The sequence below is a fragment of the Oryza glaberrima genome, chromosome 9 (assembly GCF_000147395.1).
Source record: "Oryza glaberrima chromosome 9, OglaRS2, whole genome shotgun sequence".
In the NCBI taxonomy this organism is placed as follows: Eukaryota; Viridiplantae; Streptophyta; class Magnoliopsida; order Poales; family Poaceae; genus Oryza; species Oryza glaberrima.
Window position 1 is genome coordinate 20758857 of NC_068334.1, and position 20836 is coordinate 20779692.

The 20836-nt window shown below is 40.0% G+C and overlaps 2 protein-coding genes across 5 annotated transcripts; both read left to right on the top strand.

Moving 5' to 3' along the window:
* The first annotated feature begins 1437 nt into the window (after positions 1–1437).
* LOC127784982 (cytosolic sulfotransferase 5-like) lies at positions 1438–2928 on the top strand. The gene has a single exon (XM_052312411.1). It carries the CDS (start codon positions 1577–1579, stop codon positions 2750–2752), a length of 1176 nt encoding a protein of 391 aa, XP_052168371.1. The 5' UTR covers positions 1438–1576; the 3' UTR covers positions 2753–2928.
* Positions 2929–6169: 3241 nt separating this feature from the next.
* Positions 6170–20313, top strand: LOC127784324 (DNA-directed RNA polymerase IV subunit 1-like). Of its 4 annotated transcripts, none has more exons than XM_052311549.1 (20): positions 6170–6408; positions 6830–6956; positions 7132–7216; positions 7288–7408; positions 7487–7611; positions 8186–8230; positions 8331–8591; positions 9313–9468; positions 9845–9982; positions 11677–13554; positions 13650–13819; positions 13906–13972; positions 14063–14181; positions 16159–16301; positions 16920–17146; positions 17434–17607; positions 17704–17841; positions 18177–18436; positions 18545–18656; positions 20099–20313. In XM_052311549.1, exons 3-20 carry the CDS (start codon positions 7133–7135, stop codon positions 20279–20281), a joined length of 4401 nt encoding a protein of 1466 aa, XP_052167509.1. In that variant the 5' UTR covers positions 6170–6408; positions 6830–6956; position 7132; the 3' UTR covers positions 20282–20313. The 4 variants fall into 4 exon arrangements, with proteins under 4 accessions (XP_052167509.1, XP_052167508.1, XP_052167510.1 ...); XM_052311548.1 differs by having other exon boundaries at positions 8189–8230; positions 8328–8591; XM_052311550.1 differs by having other exon boundaries at positions 8189–8230.
* Positions 20314–20836: the final 523 nt, after the last annotated feature.

Genomic DNA, 20836 nt, shown 5'->3' on the forward strand with positions numbered 1-20836 from the left:
AATTATTTTACTCATCTACATCCAACTTACATATGTCAAAGAAATGATCCATATACAACTGTAAGAGTTCATTGATGAGTAGGAACCGGTATAATCGAAATTGTTCATACTTTTCAAAAGAGAGTTAGAGTAATTCAAAGTGCAACAAAGGTAAAGGTAAGATTACCCACTTTGGTTAAAGAGTAATACAAAATAAAACTTCGGTAATAAAAGATAGCCCAAGGTGAAATTTACATTTTTTTTAAGAAAAGAACATGTACCCTACGAACACATATATATGCCCTACTATTAAGCACGTACGAAAGACTGAGCCTATAATAATATGCAATCTCTAAAATTATTATTTTAACTAAGGGACCACCTATATATTTGTCGATAAATTTTCTATAATTACACTACAATCGTAGTGTAATTACACTATAACTTGTATGTAATTACACTGTAACTTGCATGTAACTACAGTGTAACTTGTATGTAAGTTTCACGTAATTTTGAATCATTAGATCTATTACAAGATTTGTTCTGGTGAGGAAGAAAAAAAATCACAGCACACACATATGTGAAAGGATTTGTTCCCACGACCTCTATTTTACTGAAATAACATGTTACCGAGAGATTCTTGAAAGTTACATACAAGTTACATTATAGTTACAGTGTAATTACACTACGATTGTATTATAATTACATTTGACAAATTTTTGGAGGAAAATTTGTCGACAAATATATAGCAAATTTGTTAACTAATACAGGTTTGAACCGAGAAATATGGTTGGTCATAAATAAAATAATCCGGACGCAGTCACCATACCTAGTTCGATATTTAATTATTTATTCCAACGCAGAGAAGAATTTTAGAAGAAAGTTTTGTACTCAAATGAACATCATGTTTCAGTTCAAAAAAAAATCATTCAGTTCAAAAAAAAAATGAACATCATGTTCCAGAAGCTGTTGACACCATATGAATTATTGCAGACGATCCATGTATCACACACCGTTCATATATTCCTGGCCTGTATTATTTGCACCTGTTGAATGGGCATGTCTTGTGTGTGTTTCTATAAGCCTCTATTCCACCAAACTAAGGATTACAATCTTCTTAATTATAGACATTATTGAGATTTTGGGACTAAAGTACCAAATCAACACAAATATAGAAAAATACTCCCGTAATAAAATGTATTGACTTTGGTCAAAGTCAAACTATTTTAAATTTCACTGAGTTTATAGAAAAATATAATAATATTTACATTATCAAATTAGTTTTATTAAATTAATAATTAAATATATTTTTATAATAAATTTATCTTGGGTCTAAAATAATACTATTTTTTCTATAAACTTATCAGACTTAAAGCTGTTTGACTTTAACCAAAGTTAAAACATGTTACAACATAAAACGGAGTGGAGGGAGTACCTACCCCAAGACCCTGATAAATTGGTTGCTCTCTTCTCTTCTTGCTTACAGAAGAATCCTCGCTTCTGTTTGTTATTCCACGCTTCGTTTTTTTTTTTTGAATTAATATTCCACGCTTCGTTGCGCAGCTCTCAGTCAAAGCACGCCACCGTATTACGGGAGATGGTCGCCGCCGCCGCCGCCGCCGCCGAGGCCAAAGCCGCCATCGAGGTGGCAACGCCGACGCCGACGGCGGCGCCATGCGGGTCGACAACAACGCCGCGCGATGCCGACGTAGACGACAAGATGACCATCGTCGGCCACCGGGCGGCGTCGCTCCCTCTGGAGACGCGGTGGCCGCCGTTCCCGCTCCGTCGGCTCGGCGGCTTCTGGATGCCCGAGTCCCTCCTGCCGGCCGTCGCGGCCCTCCACACCAGCTTCGCGCCGGCGCCGGACGGCGTGCTCCTCGCCAGCTTCCCCAAGTCCGGCACCAGCTGGCTCAAGGCGCTCGCCTTCGCCGCCGCGAACCGCGCGGCGCACCCGCCCTCCGACGCCGACCACCCGCTCCGCCGTCGCAACCCGCACGACTGCGTCGAGTTCTTCGAGATGCGGCCCGACGAGCACACCGGCGCCACCAGCGACGGCATCGCCGTGGACGCGGCGTCGCCACCTCCGCCGCCGCGCGTGCTCGCCACCCACCTACCCTACTCCCTGCTGCCCAAGCGCATCACCGCCGGCGACGGCTGCCGGATCATCTACATCTGCAGGGACCCAAAGGACACGTTGGTCTCCTTCTGGCACTTCTCCAAGAAGATGGCGGCGACCATGGCGGTGGACGCCGGCGCGTTCACGTTCGACGAGGCGTTCGAGCTCTTCTGCGACGGCAACTGCACCGGCGGCCCGCAATGGCGCCACGTCCTCGAGTACTGGGAGGCGAGCCGGCGGTGCCCCGGCAAGGTGCTGTTCCTCCGGTACGAGGACATGCTGCGGCGGCCGGCGAGCGGCCTGAGGAAGATGGCGGAGTTCATGGGGTGCCCGTTCGCCGCGGCGGAGGAGGCGGCCGGGGTGGCCGACGCCATCGTCGAGCTCTGCAGCCTCGACGAGCTGAGGAGCCTGGAGGTGAACAGGAACGGCACCGACGTGCTCGGGCTGAAGAACGAGTCCTACTTCAGGAAAGGTGTCGCCGGCGACTGGCGCAACCACATGACGCCGGCGATGGCGGCGAGGCTGGACAAGATCGTCGACGACGCCACGCGAGGCTCTGGATTAAGCCTTGCCAATGCAACCCCGTCTCCGCCCATGCCTGAAAATGAAATTAAGGGAAATTTAACTATTTACCACTCTCAGAACGACATTTAACTATTTTTCACCCATAATGACATACTACTACTTTATCCTTAAAAAAAACTCTAGCTACGAACTTAGACATGTATGTGTTTAGATTCGTAGTTAGGATTAATTTTTTTTTACCGATGGGGTATGGGCTTAAGTACTGCAGTTTATTTTTTTCTATATATGTTACTGCGTGTTTCTTCTGTTCTGGATGTGCGGTGTGAAGAAGGATAGTGTGAATTATTTGTAATATAAAATGTGCAGTTCAAAAGATCAAATAGAGTCAAATTTAATTGTTGTTATCCTGACTTTTCTGGGCGTTTGAAATTGTTTAGCATAGAAGTCCTCTTATTTGACTCCAATTTTCCAACTAGAAGACAAATCTTCGTCATTTCAAATTAGTCATAAATTATGGTACAAATACGTACGCCAGATGATATATGAACGGAAAACAAGTCAAAATTTTGGTTGGATAATAATAAAGCAGTACTACAATAAACAAGACAAAAGCATTTATCCTTTTTTTAAGGCAAAAGCACTTATCCATGCAAAGAGAGTAACCAACACAGAAACAGGTGGGCCTTGTGGGCCGAGATAAATTTATGGGCCTGTTTACTGGGCCCCACCACCTTAAACTCCCTCCTTTCTCAGCTGGCTTTGCATCGGCTTTGGCTGTGATAACTACGGTCATGACACAAGTCTTTTCGTCGGCAACGACCTTTGCATCGTCTTCGCCGACGATCTAATAGACTTGCGTCAGATGGTTAGAATTTAGAAAACCTGATAGAATTAGGATGGGTTTAGTTCACGTTAAAATTGAAAGTTTGGTTGAAATTGGAACGATGTGACGAAAAAGTTAGAAGTTTATGTTTGTATGAAAGTTTTGATGTGATACAAAAGTTAAAAGTTTAAAGAAAAAGTTTGAATCTAAACAAGAGCTTTGTGCAGTACTTACTCCGGTCTAAAACTTGAGGTCTCTTCGCCTATGCTGCCCAATTTTTCAATATTTGTTAATCTCTTTGTAAGGAAAACATTGAAACTGGCTAAGATTTTTCATTTTCAACATTCCGTAATCCAGACTCTGGAGTACATGCTCTCCGTACACAGGAACTTATGTACTCCCTCCTAGGGGCGGATCTAGAAATAAAAAATTGAGGGGCTCAATTACATAGTTTCTTCAACCTCCAGCCATATAGGGACCTTTAGTTTATCATTCATGCTGAGAAAATTGAAGGGAGTGCTCCAGGGGTATCCATGGGTCTTGTGGGTGTATTCATGGTGAGAAAATTGAAGGAAGTGCTCCAGGGGTATCCATGGGTCTTGTGGGTGTATTCATGGTGAGAAAATTGAAGGGACTCGAGTCCCCCCTACACCCACGTTGGATCCACCCCTGCTCCCTCCATCCCAGAATATAAACAATTTTAAAGTTAGACACAATTATGAAGAAAGTAGGTATAAGTGAATGGTGGAAGGTTGTGATTGATTGAGTAGTGAAGGCATGTGAGAAAAGTGAATGGTGGAGAGTTGTGATTGGTTGGGAAAAGAATGTTGGTGGAAAAGTTATTATATATTTTAGGACAAATCTTAAGAGTTAAAAGTTGTTGTATTTTGGAACGGATAGATTGTAAACCAACATTCACATATAAATATCAAAGGAATTTTTTTCTTCGCACGTGCATGTTGGATCTTCTGCTTCTGCCCTTAAAGATGGTTACTCCAGTAGTAGCAAGTCGTACAAACAAACGATAAAGAGAATCCGGTTGAATTCAACATAGCCATCGTACGATATATTTGCAAATGAAAAGTAATTTATGAATAAAACTTTTATATATGTGTTAAGTGAAAAGATGAGGCCACACCCTTTTTCATTTGGGTAGATCTACAAGCAGAACGGTGAAAATAGAGGAGCATCTGCCGCGCACTTGTGCTGTGAAACTGAACGATGTTCTTTACTCTACTTTCCTAACTTATCTCTCTCGTTTTCTGCACGTATGTTTTCCTATTGTTAAATAGTGTAATTTTTTTAAAAAATAATATATATAACAGTTGCTTTAAAAATTATATGTATTAATCATTTTTAAAAAATTTTTTATAGCTAATACATTAATTAATTATGCGCTAAGCCATAGTTTCGTTTTATGTGTAGTAGGGAAGTGTTTCCAACTCAAGTTGGCGAACCCATCCGAAATAGGGGGTTGGGTGCAGAAATGCCCAATTTAATGATAGCTCGTTTTTGGTGGTATGAGTTGTTAGGTACGACTCAAAATACGAGCCAAAGTCAGGGTTCATACTCTCAATACCGGATCGAAATATGCTGAGAGAGGTATCATTGGATTTCGCAGAGTCCGTTGATAAATCGATACAATATATAAAATTTGAATAAATTTTATCAAAACTTACAATTTGATTTGAATTTTTTTGTACTTAGCCCAAAACCGAGAGATTCGTGTTTCTAGAGACGAGTAAAAATATGGGCCAGAGGTGTCGGTAACCAGTTTTGGATGGTGCAAAAGGTGGTGAAGTTGCTAGGAATGAAAGATGGAGGCAGGATAGGACGGGGCAAGCCGAGAAGGAGCTAACCTGATCGAGTTTACTGAAAGGAATGCTAGTGGGAGGTCGCCATTGTTCACAACTCAATTGCTAATGCAGTCATGTTCTAGCTGAGTTAAAAGCGGATGAGACGAGAAGCTTCTTGATCTAATTCAAGAAATGCTCATGGGCTAGTCTGGAGTTAGCAATGGAATTCCCATAGGAGCACGGAAGATGCATATGGGTTTGATCCTAACCGCGGTTGCAAAATTGCCCATGCACGTGAACATGCACCCATGACCAATGAGCATGGTTTACACGGTTGATCGCTAAATTTCCAACCTCATCGATATCATGGTTTTCGATAAATTTTGATTGAATTTCGACCAAATCTACCATTTAACCTTCGAAATTCCAATCGAAACTTAATTTCGAGCGTAGAAACATCAAAATTTCGTGAAATTTGACTGGTTTTCATCGGAACTGTGAACCTGCCAATGAGACTAAACCCATGAGCGACTCTCACGTCTCTCTTTGAGAAATTTAGGATTGTGCCATTCTAAAAAAGGATTTATCCAAATACCATCTCTCAAACACGCTTTAATAATATGCTAAAACGGTGTCCGAACAGCCAAAATGAATATTCTTATATTCCTATCCAAATATCGCAGGTTTTAATTCCTCAAATCGAAAAAATAGAAATAGAATCCGTTTGGTTCCCAAAACACCAGGGATCATATCCAGTTCGTGAGTGACTCTCGCTGTGATTGTGAACCGTAGTTACCTTTTTCACCACCGCCCAAATAGGAGCATATCACGGCTCACGGCGGCATCGACGATCCTCAGCCGTCGGATGTGTTTCGGCTTTTGCACAGATCCCCATATGCCGCGGGGGCCGAAAAAAGTGTCGCGATAGTCGCGCCCTCCAACTCCAACCCCGCCGCTCTCTCCGCCTCCGTTCCCCTCTCCTCCTCCTTCCTCCGTTCCCCTCACCGGCCGGGAGCGCCGCCCCGCGCCGCCGCGCCTCTGATCACGCCGCCGCCGACGCCGAGACCCCCTCTCCGCTCGGTCCACCCGTCCTCTTCGGGAGGGCGGCGCCGCGAACGAATCTCCAGCCCCACCTCCGGCTCCGGGCATTGTTGGAAAAACCCCAGGTAAACCCCTGTTCACTCGTAAGTAACGAAGCGTAGGCAGGGAGAGCAAAGCGAGCAGCCATGGCTGGCGGCGTCCGGGAGGGGAGGGAGATTGAGATGGCGCCACGCCGGGCGACGATTTTGCTGGGGCCGATAGGGTGATCGTGTTCGTAGGCGGCGGCGCGGCCACGCGCGCGTCTAGGCGGGGAGGCTCGGCCATGAGCGGTGAGCGGCCGGCAGGCTGGGTGCCGGGAATCGCCGATCGCGGGCGGCGCTGCTCCATTTGCTGGCTAGGCTGGGCCGGTGGGCAGTTGAGAGTCATTCAATGCCCACTACTTAGTACTCTATTTTCGTCATGCAATCGCCAGCGTGCTCTATTTGGTTTGTGTTTGTTTGTTTTAGGACTCAAATCGAGCTTGTTTTCCTTCCCATGCACATGCAGGGTGAACGCTTCGAGGGCTGGAGCAGCTGCTGTTGCGTGGCACTGATTTTCGTCATCTTGCGTTGCTGAGGCCGTTTTAGTTGCCCAGGCTTCCTAAAATTCCTGCCTCCTCTGCCACTGGCTGAAGGTTGTTAGTTGTTACCAATCTTTTTTTATGGACAGCTGTCATTGGACCTGCAATTTTGTAGTGGATATATGCTATTCCAATGCATGCATACTTTTTGCAAAGATAAGTGGAATGTGGGGCTTTAACAGGGTACTTGTATGTATGTTAATGTTTTCTAGTCGTGTTTATTGTTCAGGATGGAGGAGCCAAGTCTTGAGGTGAAAATGCCTGAAGCTGATCTGAAGGCCGTCAAATTCAGCCTCATGACCAGTTCAGACATGGTAATCTTTCACACTGGCTGTAGATTTAACTTACTGTCATTAGAAATAACCATCGAATTGTGTTATTTCAGGAAAAGTTAAGTAGTGCGAGTATTATTGAAATGTGTGATGTGACTAATGCCAAGTTGGGATTACCAAATGGTGCACCACAGTGTGCAACCTGTGGATCGCAAAGCGTACGTGACTGTGATGGTAAGTAAATATTAATTATGCAGCATCATATAACACGTCTTTTTTCTCCATTTGCTAACTGGTAGGAGTAATTGTTAGGTCATTTCGGTGTTATTAAGCTGGCAGCAACCGTGCATAATCCATGTTTTATTGAGGAAGTAGTCCAGTTGCTGAATCAGATATGTCCAGGCTGTCTCACTCTGAAGCAAAATGGGGACACAAAGGTTTGTAGTCACCAGATTGATGCAGTTTCATCCTGAACAAGCAATTTATTCTTTTTTTCACAAAACCTATAAATATCAAATTCCTAATTCTCTAGTGACAAAGCATCTTCAGTCAATGAGAGGCTCTCAAGAGCTCATCCAAGCAATTTACTTGATGCCCAGTTATGGGTTTCTTTCGCCAGTGTCCAACTTCTTACAAGTTTTCACCTAAGGAGTTTAGTTACTTTTTACTTGTGGTCAACTGTATCACCCCCTTCCCCCACCAAGGCCCAATTGTTCCATGTTTGGGCTGGTTTAATAACTACAGTAATATGAGAATTGCATATAAAACTTGGGGTTTAGGACTTGTACAATGGGGACGGAAATCCTGAGTATTATATCAACTGCCTTAACGTGAGCACAGAGTTACTGTTAACTTATTGGCCTAGTTTATTTAGCTATCGTCATAAGCTTTTATTGCAGAAGGCAGTAGACCTTTTTTTTTTTTTTTTGCTTTCTTTGTATATTGATGAGAATTAGTGAAAACCTTATCATTTATTTCCTTAACACATTCTTCTTTTTTTCTTAACTAAAGAAGACTGATGGGACAACAATTCAGACAACTTGCAAGTATTGCTCAGTAAGTGCATGTGCAGATATTTTGTGCATATTTCTCTCTCATATATTTTGTGCATATTTCTCTCTCTTGTATTAAACATTGTGTTTTTCCTGGACAGAAGGATGGAGCAAAACTTTACCCTAGTGTAATCTTTAAGATGCTAACAAGTCCAAGAGTAACACTATCCAGGAGTAAACTTCACCGTAACACTAGTGTGATGGACAAAATTTCAATTATCGCAGAAGTTGCTGGTGGGGTGACACATAATTCCAAGAACAAAGCTCCCCATGAAACCCTTCCCCAAGATTTCTGGGATTTCGTACCTGATGATAACCAACCACCTCAATCCAATGTGGCTAAGAAAATATTGTCACCATACCAAGTAATGTATCTTTTAGCTATCCAGTTGAAAAAAATTCTCTTTTGTACTGTCTTGCAGGATAGACTTCAATAGTACTTCAGTTCTGTATCTATCTACTTTCAAGAAAATTATTCTCTTTTATTTGCTGAAATCTGCCAATTTGGTTACTGTTAATTTTGGCTCAAATGCAAGTTATAGCGCTCTTATTGGTTGCTTTGATTCAAAAATTTAGAACACACAGAAAACATAATGATACTGTTCTAGTAACCATAAATATGATATATTATGATTCTCACCTGGTAAAAAATAGTTTTGTATGACTATAAAACTCTTCCCAGATTATCTGGTATGGATCACCAACTTGATGCATAATGGGTCAATATGGACCCATAGCCATATAGCATGATGAATAAAGTTTGACCACTCTTCGATGAAATCATGATATGCCTTCTGGTTTGCTCTTGTAAGTGAAAGGCGAAAGTATGCTGTGTAGAACATATTACAATACAATCCGTCATCAAACTTATAACTCTGGGGCCATATCAATGTCTAAAATGACTATTGCTTGTGATCGGTAGGAGTACTTTATTAAGGTTCTTTCAGAAGTGGGTATGCAATTCTAGTTGGATACTGAACTGGCATGACATATTCCATTGATTCATCGCATTCCTTCATATAAATAAACAAGATGCTTATCACAATTAATGAATTATCCTTATACTCATTATTTCCATTTTTTCAGGTCTTTCACATGCTAAAAAACCTTGACCCTGAACTTATCAATCAGGTTACTCCAAGGCGGGAACTATTGTTCCTGTCATGTTTGCCAGTGACTCCTAACTGTCATCGTGTTGCAGAGATGCAATATGGACATTCAGATGGCCCCCGGTTAGCTTTTGTTAGTGTCAACTCTCTTTTAATATATTGTTTGTTTCATCGCTTTCAAGACTTGTCTTCTCCTTAAACTACTAGTATTAATATACTCTAACCATCTGTATACTGGATAGAGTTAAATCTTCCAGTGAGTTATCAAATAGTCATTTAATCAACGAGAGAGCTTAGAGTAGCTTCTCAACATCTTTATTAAAAAGGTTTCTTCATTGTACTGTCTGATCTAACCTTACTTTTGTGCCAAGAGGAGGCAGCACTTTATTTTGTTCCCATGGTTCAGTTGAACTAGCTTGTGATAGGGGTTTGACAGACATGCTTGAGCGCATATTTTCAATATTTTCGCATCTCAATTATGAACTAATACTTTCTTCATTCCATGGTAGGATGACCGGACAAAAGCATATAAGAGGATGGTTGATGTTAGTAAGAGAATTGATGATTGTCGCCAGCATCCACAGTTCAGTGTTTTTGCAAGTTCAGTTGTCACAAGCCGCGTTATGGAGTGCTTGAAATCATCCAAGGCAACATAGCTAAAACCTTACTCTAAAGCAGTACCTATGTAGCATCGTGCACTTTGTCTTGATATGTTTTTTCCAGTTGTCATATTGGCATTAATTTGTTATAGTACTTTTGGATGCACAATTTTTCTGAACTTTCTACATCCACTAAAATTTACCTATAATTTATCTTGGTGTTCTGATAAATTATAGTATCAGAACTTCAAATTTGGTTGGATAAGGCATGGTTTGTTTAACTATATCTTGTCTCTTGTGTTTAAACACATGCATATGTACATCACAAGTGTGGCATCTTGACAAACCATTGCAGTGGAAATTACGTTGTGCCCTGTTGTTTTGTTCATTTATCTCCATCTTATGTTTCCCTTATTTGGTTCACACATAAAATAACTATTTGCCACTCCCATAAAGATGTTTGTAATAACTTGTCACTTGAAAGATGTCAACTAATTACTTGTCACTTGGAAGATGTCAACTAATTACTTGACATCTAATAGTTGAGTCCTCTTAATAAAAAACCCATTTTAGCCATTTTTCACACTCTACCTTCTAATCATCGGGCCAACCTAAATTCATACCTACTGTGTTGTTCACCCTTCTAGCGATCGGAGTCGGAGATCAGTATCTTTGCTGATTATTCCTTCTGTGACACAAGGACGCACACCCATTTTAGCCATTTTTCACACTCTACCTTCTAATCATCGGGCCGACCTAAATTCAGACCTACTGTGTTGTTCACCCTTCTAGCGATCGGAGTCGGAGATCAGCATCTTTGCTGATTATTCCTTCCGTGACACAAGGACGCTGTAAAGTTCCCTTCCATAGACAGGGATGGCGTGTGGTCGAACCTTCCGCATGCCAATGACGGTACTGCAAGGTAGTGAACAGTGTCCTTCCTTTGCACGAGAGGGAGAATAGGTATTGCAGAGACTGAATCGAAGGTTGCAGTGGAGACCAAGGTGATTGGAGCAGGTTCTCTTCCCTTTTTCGGCGGTGGTTGCGTGCATTGGCTATGGCTTTTCCTGCCACTGTGTTCTCTACCAGCATAATTGACTTGGGGGAGCACAAGGTAGGGATGCCCCGTCTGGGATAAGAAAAGATGTTGATCTCTTGTGGCTAGATGATTATGGATTAAGGCAGCCTGATGATTATGGAGTAAAGTGTAAAGAAGTGGCTAAATTGGTGTTTCTAAGAGCACTAAACTATTAGATGGTAAATAATTAATTGGCATCTGTTAAGTGGTAAACTATTAAAGTCATCAATATGTCGTGGCAATTAATAAATTACCCTACATATTATGTTATACTGAATGTGACGTCATTTAAATCATTAATAATTAACCAGATTGATAATGTTGTTTTGAGTGATTAAGCACAACCTACAAAATTATTTGTTCTTTTCCTAGTTTAACTAATGTTTTGCTCAATTAATTTGAAAGGAGGAGCATACAAGTGTTTTGAAACAAGAAGGATCAGTATAAAAATCTTATTTCAAAAACTTAAAATTTTAATGCGGAAAAAGTAATAATAAGTTATGGTTGATACCTTGCTGTATTCGTTATCACTATTATTTCACAACGGGAAAGCCAAACGAATTTCTTCACAGGACCTGGGTTGTTTAAGTTGACAATTGCGCTTACAGCTTATGTTGCATGGTTGATTTCGCTTGATTTGCTAACATCCTTGTGCATTTTGCAGTTATACTCAAGAAAGTCAGATGGTGAAGACCCTACATCTCCAGATACATATGGAACCAAATGGCTAAAAGACATCATTCTCAGCAAAAGATCCGACAATGCATTTAGGAGTATAATGGTTGGGGATCCAAAAATTAATTTAAATGAAATCGGTATTCCTACGGATTTAGCTTTGAACTTGGTTGTTTCTGAGCAAGTTAGCTTTTACAACTTTGAAACCATAAATTTAAAGTGCAACTTGCACCTTCTTACCAAGGAAGTACTGCTTGTCCGTCGAAATGGGAAGCTTATTTTTGTTCGGAAGGCAAACAAGCTGGAAATTGGTGATATTGCCTATAGACTATTGCAGGATGGTGATCTTGTTCTTGTAAATAGGCCGCCTTCAGTTCATCAACATTCTCTCATTGCCCTATCTGCAAAGCTTCTGCCAATTCAATCTGCTGTGGCAATCAACCCTCTGTGCTGTGACCCTTTCAAAGGAGACTTTGATGGGGACTGTTTGCATGGATATGTACCGCAAACCCTGCAATCAAGAGTTGAGCTTGATGGGCTAGTTAGTTTAAGCGGCCAAATGTTAAATGCTCAAGATGGGCGAAGTTTGGTGTCATTAACACATGACTCCCTAGCTGCTGCACATCAGTTAACAAGTGCAGATGTTTTCTTGCAGAAAGCTGAATTTCAACAACTTCAATTGTTATGCTCTTCTATCTCACCGACACCAGAGCCATCAGTAGTTAAATCTGCAAACTTTCAAGGTTCTCTTTGGACTGGTAAGCAACTATTTGGTATGCTGCTACCTTCTGGTATGAATATCAGTTTTGATCAGAAGCTACACATCAAAGACAGTGAAGTGCTTACCTGCTCATCAGGGTCTTTTTGGCTACAGAACAACACATCTAGTGTTTTTTCTGTCATGTTCAAAGAGTATGGTAGTAAGGCTCTTGAGTTCCTTTCTTCCACCCAAGATGTACTATGTGAATTCTTAACCATGAAGGGTTTAAGTGTTTCCCTGTCAGATCTCTATCTATTCTCAGATCATTACTCAAGGAAAAAACTAAGTGAGGAAATTCATCTTGCATTGGATGAAGCGGAAGAAGCTTTTCAAATCAAGCAAATATTGCTAAATACAGTTTCGATACCAAATCTGAAGCATTATGATGGACCTGATAATCTATCAAACTCTCATGGACAATCTGATTTTACTCAGGTCAGTCTGCCCATCATTAAATCTTCAATCACAGGATTTAAGAGTGTCTTCAATGATCTGTTGAAGATGGTACTTCAACATGTGAGTAAAGATAATTCAATGATGGCAATGATTAACTCTGGGAGTAAAGGTAGTGTTCTGAAGTTTGTCCAGCAGACTGCATGTGTTGGTCTTCAACTTCCAGCGAGTACATTTCCCTTCAGAATTCCTTCGGAACTATCATGTGTTTCCTGGAATAGACAAAAATCTCTCAATTGTGAAATCACCAACAACACAAGTGAATGTATGGCAGGCCAAAACATGTATGCTGTGATCAGAAATTCTTTTCTTGATGGACTAAATCCGTTAGAATGTCTACTACATGCTATATCTGGCAGGGCAAATTTCTTTAGCGAAAATGCTGATGTTCCTGGGACATTGACGAGGAAACTAATGTATCACCTGAGAGATACATATGTTGCTTATGATGGGACTGTTAGAAGTTCTTATGGGCGGCAAATAGTTCAGTTTTCTTATGATACTGCTGATGGCATGAACAATGATCATGATCTTGAAGGTGAACCTGGTGCCCCTGTTGGCTCTTGGGCCGCTTGTTCCATTTCAGAAGCTGCATATGGAGCTTTGGATCACCCAGTTAATGCTTTAGAGGATTCCCCTCTTATGGACTTGCAGGTTCTTGGTCTGCTCTTTAATGGTCTATCGTTGTCATGTTATCCCTTTCATCTTTCTTTTTGACAGGATTTTAACTTTAGCACTTTGCTGTGCAGGAAGTTTTGAAGTGCCATAAGGGTACAAAATCTGCAGTTCATACTGGTTTGCTTTTCCTATCAAAGTATCTAAAGAAGTATAGATATGGTTTTGAGTATGCATCGCTAGAAGTTAAGGATCATCTAGAGCGAGTGGACTTCTCTGATTTGGTTGACACGGTTATGATTTTGTTAGTACATTTTATCCGTGACTTTCTTCACCTTCTAATATTGTTCATTTTAGTAATCTCCATGTTGGTTTCATTTTGTTATCTAGATATGGCAGCTCTGATATGCAGAGAACACAAGGAAATCCATGGATCACTCATTTCCATTTAAGCGAGGTTTTTTTTTTTGAAGTAAAATGCTCATGATTTCATAGGGACATTTGGATTGGAATCTAAATGTATGTTTAAAATTGTATGTATATGTAGGAAACAATGAAGATAAAAAGGTTACGACTGGGATTTATTGTAAGAGAGCTCATTGACCAATACAATGCCTTAAGAAAAAAGTTGAACAATACGATACCTTCAGTTTGTATTTCATACAGGTATTTCAGAAACTACATGTTATGCATGATTCTCTATATGTGGAAACTGTTTCCATCAACTACCTCCCTGTTTACCTTACCTGAAAAAGAAGCAGCAAGTTACAGAAGTAGTTGGTGTATAAGAAATACTACCTCCGAACCAAAATATAGTAACTTTTGGCTATGAATCTAGACACACAATAGTCCATATTCATAGCTAAAAATGCTTATATTTTGGGACAGAGGGAGTAGGTGCTAGTCGTTTCATACTGGCATATTACATGGTACAAAGTAATTACTTGGTTAGTATCATCAATTTATAATATATGCTTCATTTCTTTCGTCGAACATGAACCTGCATGATTCAAAAGGGAAACAAATGTGCTTGTACAGGTATCTATTATTATACTCACCCATCCCAAAATCTAGCAACTTCTATCGTTCAAACTTTGTTCCAAAATATAACAACTTCTCCACCTACTTCGTCATCTCAACTAATCACAACCATCTCCCATTTAATTTTTCAACCTACTTCCTCATATCAACCAATCACAACTACCCCTCATTTAATTTCACCCCTCTTCTTAATCTCCGTGAAAAACTCTAGAAGTGCTTATATTTTGGGACGGAGGGAGTGTTATTGAAATAATAAAAACAAGCCTTCACGATAACAATGTAGATTGAAGGTAATTGGGTTTGAACCCCCATTTCACAAATTAACTTACAATATTTTTAGCAGATGTTTTCAATTATTTATAGTGAAACTGTTTAGTCAAAGACTATAAACAAATATGGTCGAAGCTAGTGAAAACCTGTGCACCGGTAGGTGGTCTATGAGTAAAATTCTAGTGCAAAAATAGTAAAATTTTGTTTTGTGCAAGTGGAAAGCAAAATCCATTACCTTGGTAAAGCTATTCTGCACATAGGAGTACAAATATATAATGTGCTACTGTGTGTGTGTGTTTACATGTTGAATAAACTGTATTTTCAACACTGCGAGGAATTTGGCTAGTTGTCACACATATGTACCCAGAAAGAATAAATGAAAATACTAAACCTTAGCAGAAAACGAACAGGTGATACCACATCCTGTGTGGTAGACTCTAGTTGGTCTCTCATCTAACTAATTGATCAAACAAGTTCCCTACTTGATTGTTGAGTGCAAATCAAGTTCGACATACACCACATGAGCTAATTACATTGACAATAGATGCTAGCCCAGTCTTAGTGCCACACAGGCAGCATGCAATCCACATGCCACATGGGTGCTACATTTCATACTAAATAAGGAAGGTAAAATAAAACATGGTACTCCTCTGTTCTATTGAACGGTTCTTTGTCCTCCTGCCACTCTGTATACATCAAACACCACAAACACCAGTCAAGTTTTGAACCCCCTCAGGCTAGGCTGATGTCGTCGTCGTTGAAAGTAGTCCCCAATTGCATGTTTTGAATTTGATTTGCACCCACCAGTCAAGTTCTGTGACTAGTTTGGTCAGTTTGCAAAAGGAGGGACTAGCTTGCACTGACCTTGGTGGTTGTGAGAGTTTATTTGTTCCCCATTTAGTATTTTTTTTGTTTTATTGTAATTTATTTGGGCAACTTTAGGAGTTCAGGATAACAATTCTAGATACACCATGCATTGATGGGGAACCCCACATAAGTGACAACCCAAAAAAACATACGTGTTATTAATCTTTACTTACTGAAATTTCTACAGTTGTCTATTTTTGAATTGCATTATGTGTTTGCCATCAGAAATTTCATGCCCTGCCCAAGTAATGTTTGCGCATCAATCTTTCATCTAATATATCATGTCAGTAAATGTAACCTGTCTGTTAAGCTCTCAAACAACTGTATTTGTTTTAGGACTGGGCATCGCAGCTGATTATAGAATGCATATACATGTTTCATGTTACTTATGCTAGTAGCTATCCTATTATCTCTTTGTAATTCCCATGACAAATCGTTTGCCATTTGGTATTCTATGCCCTGCAGCAAATGTTCTGTAGGCAACGAGTGTGTCAAGAATAGGAGCTGTTGCGTCACTATGGTAGCCCAGGTGGAATCCAACTCCACGTCTCAATTGGACATTATCAAGGAAAGAGTGATTCCGAGCATCCTGGCCACACTATTGAAAGGTTATTCTGTCTTGATGGATCCAACCCCCCCCCCCCCCCTCCCGACACACCCACACCCACACCCCACAAAAAAAAAATCTTCTCAATGTTCGATCTAAGCTTTATTTCTATGTTTTTTGAAAACAAAGCTAGATTTGGTTTTTTTCTTTTCATGTTTTTGAAAATAAACCATGACCTGTTTTGTTATTTTAATATGGCATACTTAACCACAAGTCCAATACACAGTAGACGACATTTTATAGAGTTAGTTCTGTTATTGCCACTAATAGGCCAATAGCCATCTAACCACACAAGGAAACGTTTCGTGAAAATGTACTACTTGGTGTATGCCAGATACACCAAGTTGAGTTATTTTAGCACTCTTTAAAAATCCATTCCTGTTGTTATAATTTGACATTTCTCTATATTATGTTTCATAAATATGAGAATTAAGGTCTTAGAATACAGAAAGGGATCTTTAGGTCCGAATTTGGTTTGCAAAAGCATAATTCTAATTTGCAAACCAGCGGTCCATTGATCCATGAAGAACCCAGTACAATTCACCTGATAGAATTTGAGCTGTTGTGTCATCCTCTTAGACTGAAAACACATGTGCTGCTTGATTTCCTTCATTTGCAGGATTTTTGGAATTTGAGAATGTTAAGGTCGAATGTCAACAGGATAGTGAACTTGTTGTGAAAGTCGGTATGTCTGAGCATTGCAAGACAGGCAAGTTCTGGGCGACACTACAAAATGCTTGCATACCAATAATGGAGTTGATTGATTGGGAACGGAGCCGACCAGAGAGAGTATATGATATTTTCTGCTCATATGGCATAGACTCAGCATGGAAATACTTTGTTGAAGTATGATACTGCTTTTCATTCTGGTTTCACTGTTCCATGAGTTTCTGTGTAAAATAGTGTCAAATCTAATTGCTTGTGATAATTTCTACTTCCTCCGTTTCATATTATATAAGACTTTCTAGCATTGCCCGCATTCATATATATGTTGATGAATCTAGACATATATGCGTGACTAGATTCATTAATATCTATATGAATGTGGGCAATGCTAGAAAGTCTTATAACCTGAAACGGAGGTAGTACTATAGTTTACAACATTTTGGTTTTCATTTGCTTTTGTTTTTCAGTCTTTAAGATCAACAACAGATGCTATTGGAAGGAATATCCATCGACAGCACTTACTGGTTGTGGCAGACTGTCTGTCTATAAGTGGGCAGTTCCACGGGCTAAGCAGTCAAGGTTTAAAGCAACAAAGGGCTTGGTTATCAATCTCCTCGCCATTTTCGGAAGCATGCTTTTCTGTAAGCAATCTTACCTTTCTCAGTGATTATTTACTTGTATGAGATTTCCTTTTAAAGTGTTCTGAACATATTCTGATTTTATGGCTTTTTTGGCAGAGGCCTGCATATAGCTTTATAAATGCTGCAAAGCGAGATTCAGTGGACAATCTCTCTGGTGCTCTAGATGCAATTGCCTGGGGCAAAGAACCTTGTGCTGGGACATCAGGTCCTTTCAAGGTTCTATACTCCGGAAAGGTGTGTACTATAACTTCCCTGCTTAAGCAGCGACAGCAATTTTTTGATGTACTTAAACGTGCTCCATTAATTTATGATTCTATATTCCGGAAAGGTGTGTACTGTAACTTCCCTGCTTAAGCAGCCACAACAATTTTTTAGATGTTCTTTAACGTGCTTAATTTATGATTGATATAAAATGAAGTGAAGCTATTATATTATATCTCTATGATGTTGATTAGTGAAATTGCGCTACATTAATTTTATACAGGTTTTGAATTGCACTGTTTGCTTCTGTAATCAATGGATGTTCAGATATTCAAATTGGCTGATTACATTTACTTTTTTTGTTGCAGTCACAAAAGACAAAACAAAACAAGAATATCTATGACTTTCTACATAACCCCGAAGTTCAGGCTTTGGAAAAGAATTTTATGGATACCTACAAACAAAGGACTGAAAAACCTTCCAAGCAGAGATCAGCATTCAGTTCTAAAGGCAATGCTACCATCAATGGTGGTACCATATCTGTCAATCAGAAGTTTCTTGATTCTAAAGTTGGCATATGGGAGAACATCATTGACATGCGCACTTGCTTGCAAAATATGCTAAGAGAGTATGCTATATCACTATCCGTGGAACTGTTTCTGATAGTTATTTTCCTTTTACAAAATTCTAGCTTTAGTATCCTTTATATTTAATGTCCTCTTCTACTTGCATGAAGGTACACATTAAATGAAGTTGTCACGGAACAAGATAAATCATGCTTGATAGAGGCGTTGAAATTTCATCCTAGAGGATATGACAAGATTGGTGTGGGGATAAGAGAAATCAAGGTAGGTTGTATAAATGCATTTCCTTTTCTGCATGGCCCTTGTCTTTTCACACTAATATAAAGGGTCTATCTATACAACATGCAACACAAAATTGAAGAAAAAACAATCAGATTTTTGCGCCGCATGATCACAAACGAGTGAACATAGATTATAGGTCTGATCATCTAAACAGTTTTAGGAGTTCACCCCAATCGGGCTGGCCTGCTTCTGAAGCCCATTTTCCTTTACCCGCCCATATATGTATTGGGTTGATTCTACACTTTGCAACTAGATGGGCAGCTTGGGCTGATTCATCTATGCAGTCAATTAAGCAGCTTGGGCTGCTTCATGGTTAGACGAGTGTTGGTAAAATTTACATTAGATTTTAACTGAATTTACATGGTAGTTACATAGCAATTATATGGTAGTTACACTGTTGTAGTAAAAGTGACTAGCATGTAGTGTAAAAAAAATATAGTAGATGCAATAGATTGTGCTTGTTGAAACTGTACAGATATTGCATATATGCATGTAGAAAATTAAGAGTTGAATCTAAAAACTACAGTATTCATAACCTAAATTATACAATATTACATAGTTCAATGTAAATTTTGTTGATCTCAAATGAACGAAGAGCAGAATTGGCTCTCTAAGAGTTAGTCATGGAGGAAAAGATCTACAGTAGAGTTAGCAATGCAACCGTATCACAAGAGGGGCAGTGCAAGCTGCAAACTAGTTTTATCGGGTACAGAAGAAAATAAGGCATGAATCCCAAAGACATCCAATAGCTACAAAAGCAACTGTAATCCCATCAAAATTGTGGCAACATATGTATAGCATTTCCGAATATAAATTCAAATTTTCATTGATTACAGACTGCAGTAATAGTTCTTCTCTTATGGCTAAAAAAATAGTAGCACTATCTTTCTTCATGCCTATGTGTGTTAATATTCTTGGTTTTAACATGCAAGCGCCCCTAGTGAACTGTCCAATTAATGTGGTAGGTATGGGGGTTGTGTTCAATATAATTAGGAATCAGGGTCCAGTTGTGAGTCTATCAACCAAGGTAACCCTGGTTCAAACAAATAAAAGGCCCTGTATGGCTCTAGCTGTGTGTTCCCCTAAGTATGGGTTAAGTAAGACATGGCCTGTGGCAATGGAGTCCCTGTTATGGAGCCGGCTTTCGAGGCTTTTTCTGGACCTCAAACTCAATGCCTTCGGGATGTTCTCCCCTAGGGTGGAGTTATTTTTTTATTGTAATATTTCCAAGCACTGTTAACTTCTTGATGTTGAAGAAATCTTGCCACCACCCCACCCCTGCTGCGATTACCACTTACCACCTGATGCATTCTTTCTTACAACCATTTTTTTGTATGATATATCAAAAGCACCCCGTGTTGCATTATGATTATTCTTCATTCTAGCATGTTCTGATCGAAACACATGTTGCGTGCTACATACAGATTGGAGTGAATCCTGGTCACCCGAACTCAAGGTGCTTCATTGTACAAAGGAGTGACGATACTAGTGCAGATTTCTCTTACAACAAGTGTGTCCTTGGTGCTGCAAACTCTATCTCACCTGAACTTGGAAGTTATATTGAGAAGATACTATCTAATAGAGCAATTCGGCCACATCAGTTGTAGGGTGAGCTTTCAAATACTTTAGGAACAAGAAATCTTCAGAAGCAACTTAGGGTGCTCAATTTACCCAGATGACGATAGATATAGGTGAATGTTGTTTTTTGTCTTCTTCAGTTAACAGGGCTCAAAGGGCTCTGCAGGAATTAAGACAGGGTTGTGCGTCAACTCAACTCAACCAATCTAGGTATTAGCTCTTTTTTTTTTTCAAATTAGTGGAGCTACAGATGGCCGGCCTGAGCCTTAGTGGCCCACTGCCATTAGAGGGTTTACGGATACTGTAACCCTTCATTTTCTCTCCAAGGATAGGTAGTGGCACTTAGAAATGCAATAGGCGTTGTCGTTACCCTTTGCATCATCTGTCCTGTTGTAAAGCGAAAAACGAGGACTGATGATCCATATTCGAAATGAGAACTCCAAAATTTTGGTGGTTCAATTACCGGAGGGGCATTTTTTATGTGTTAATCTTTTTAAAGAGGGGCATTAACTGGGTGAGATGTAGGGCCCTTTGATTTGAAGGAAAAATATAGGAATTTTGGAGGATTTCAAACTTATAGGATA

What these genes read in the sequence shown, in the direction of transcription:
- LOC127784982 (XM_052312411.1), top strand. Translation starts at nt 1,577, where the DNA reads ATGGTCGCCGCCGCCGCCGCCGCCGCCGAGGCCAAAGCCGCCATCGAG.
- LOC127784324 (XM_052311547.1), top strand. Translation starts at nt 7,133, where the DNA reads ATGGAGGAGCCAAGTCTTGAGGTGAAAATGCCTGAAGCTGATCTGAAG. An exon ending in TCATGACCAGTTCAGACATG is followed by an intron (nt 7,217 to 7,287) that starts GTAATCTTTCAC and finishes GTGTTATTTCAG; the next exon opens with GAAAAGTTAAGTAGTGCGAG. An exon ending in AGGTTCTATACTCCGGAAAG is followed by an intron (nt 17,842 to 18,176) that starts GTGTGTACTATA and finishes TTTTTGTTGCAG; the next exon opens with TCACAAAAGACAAAACAAAA.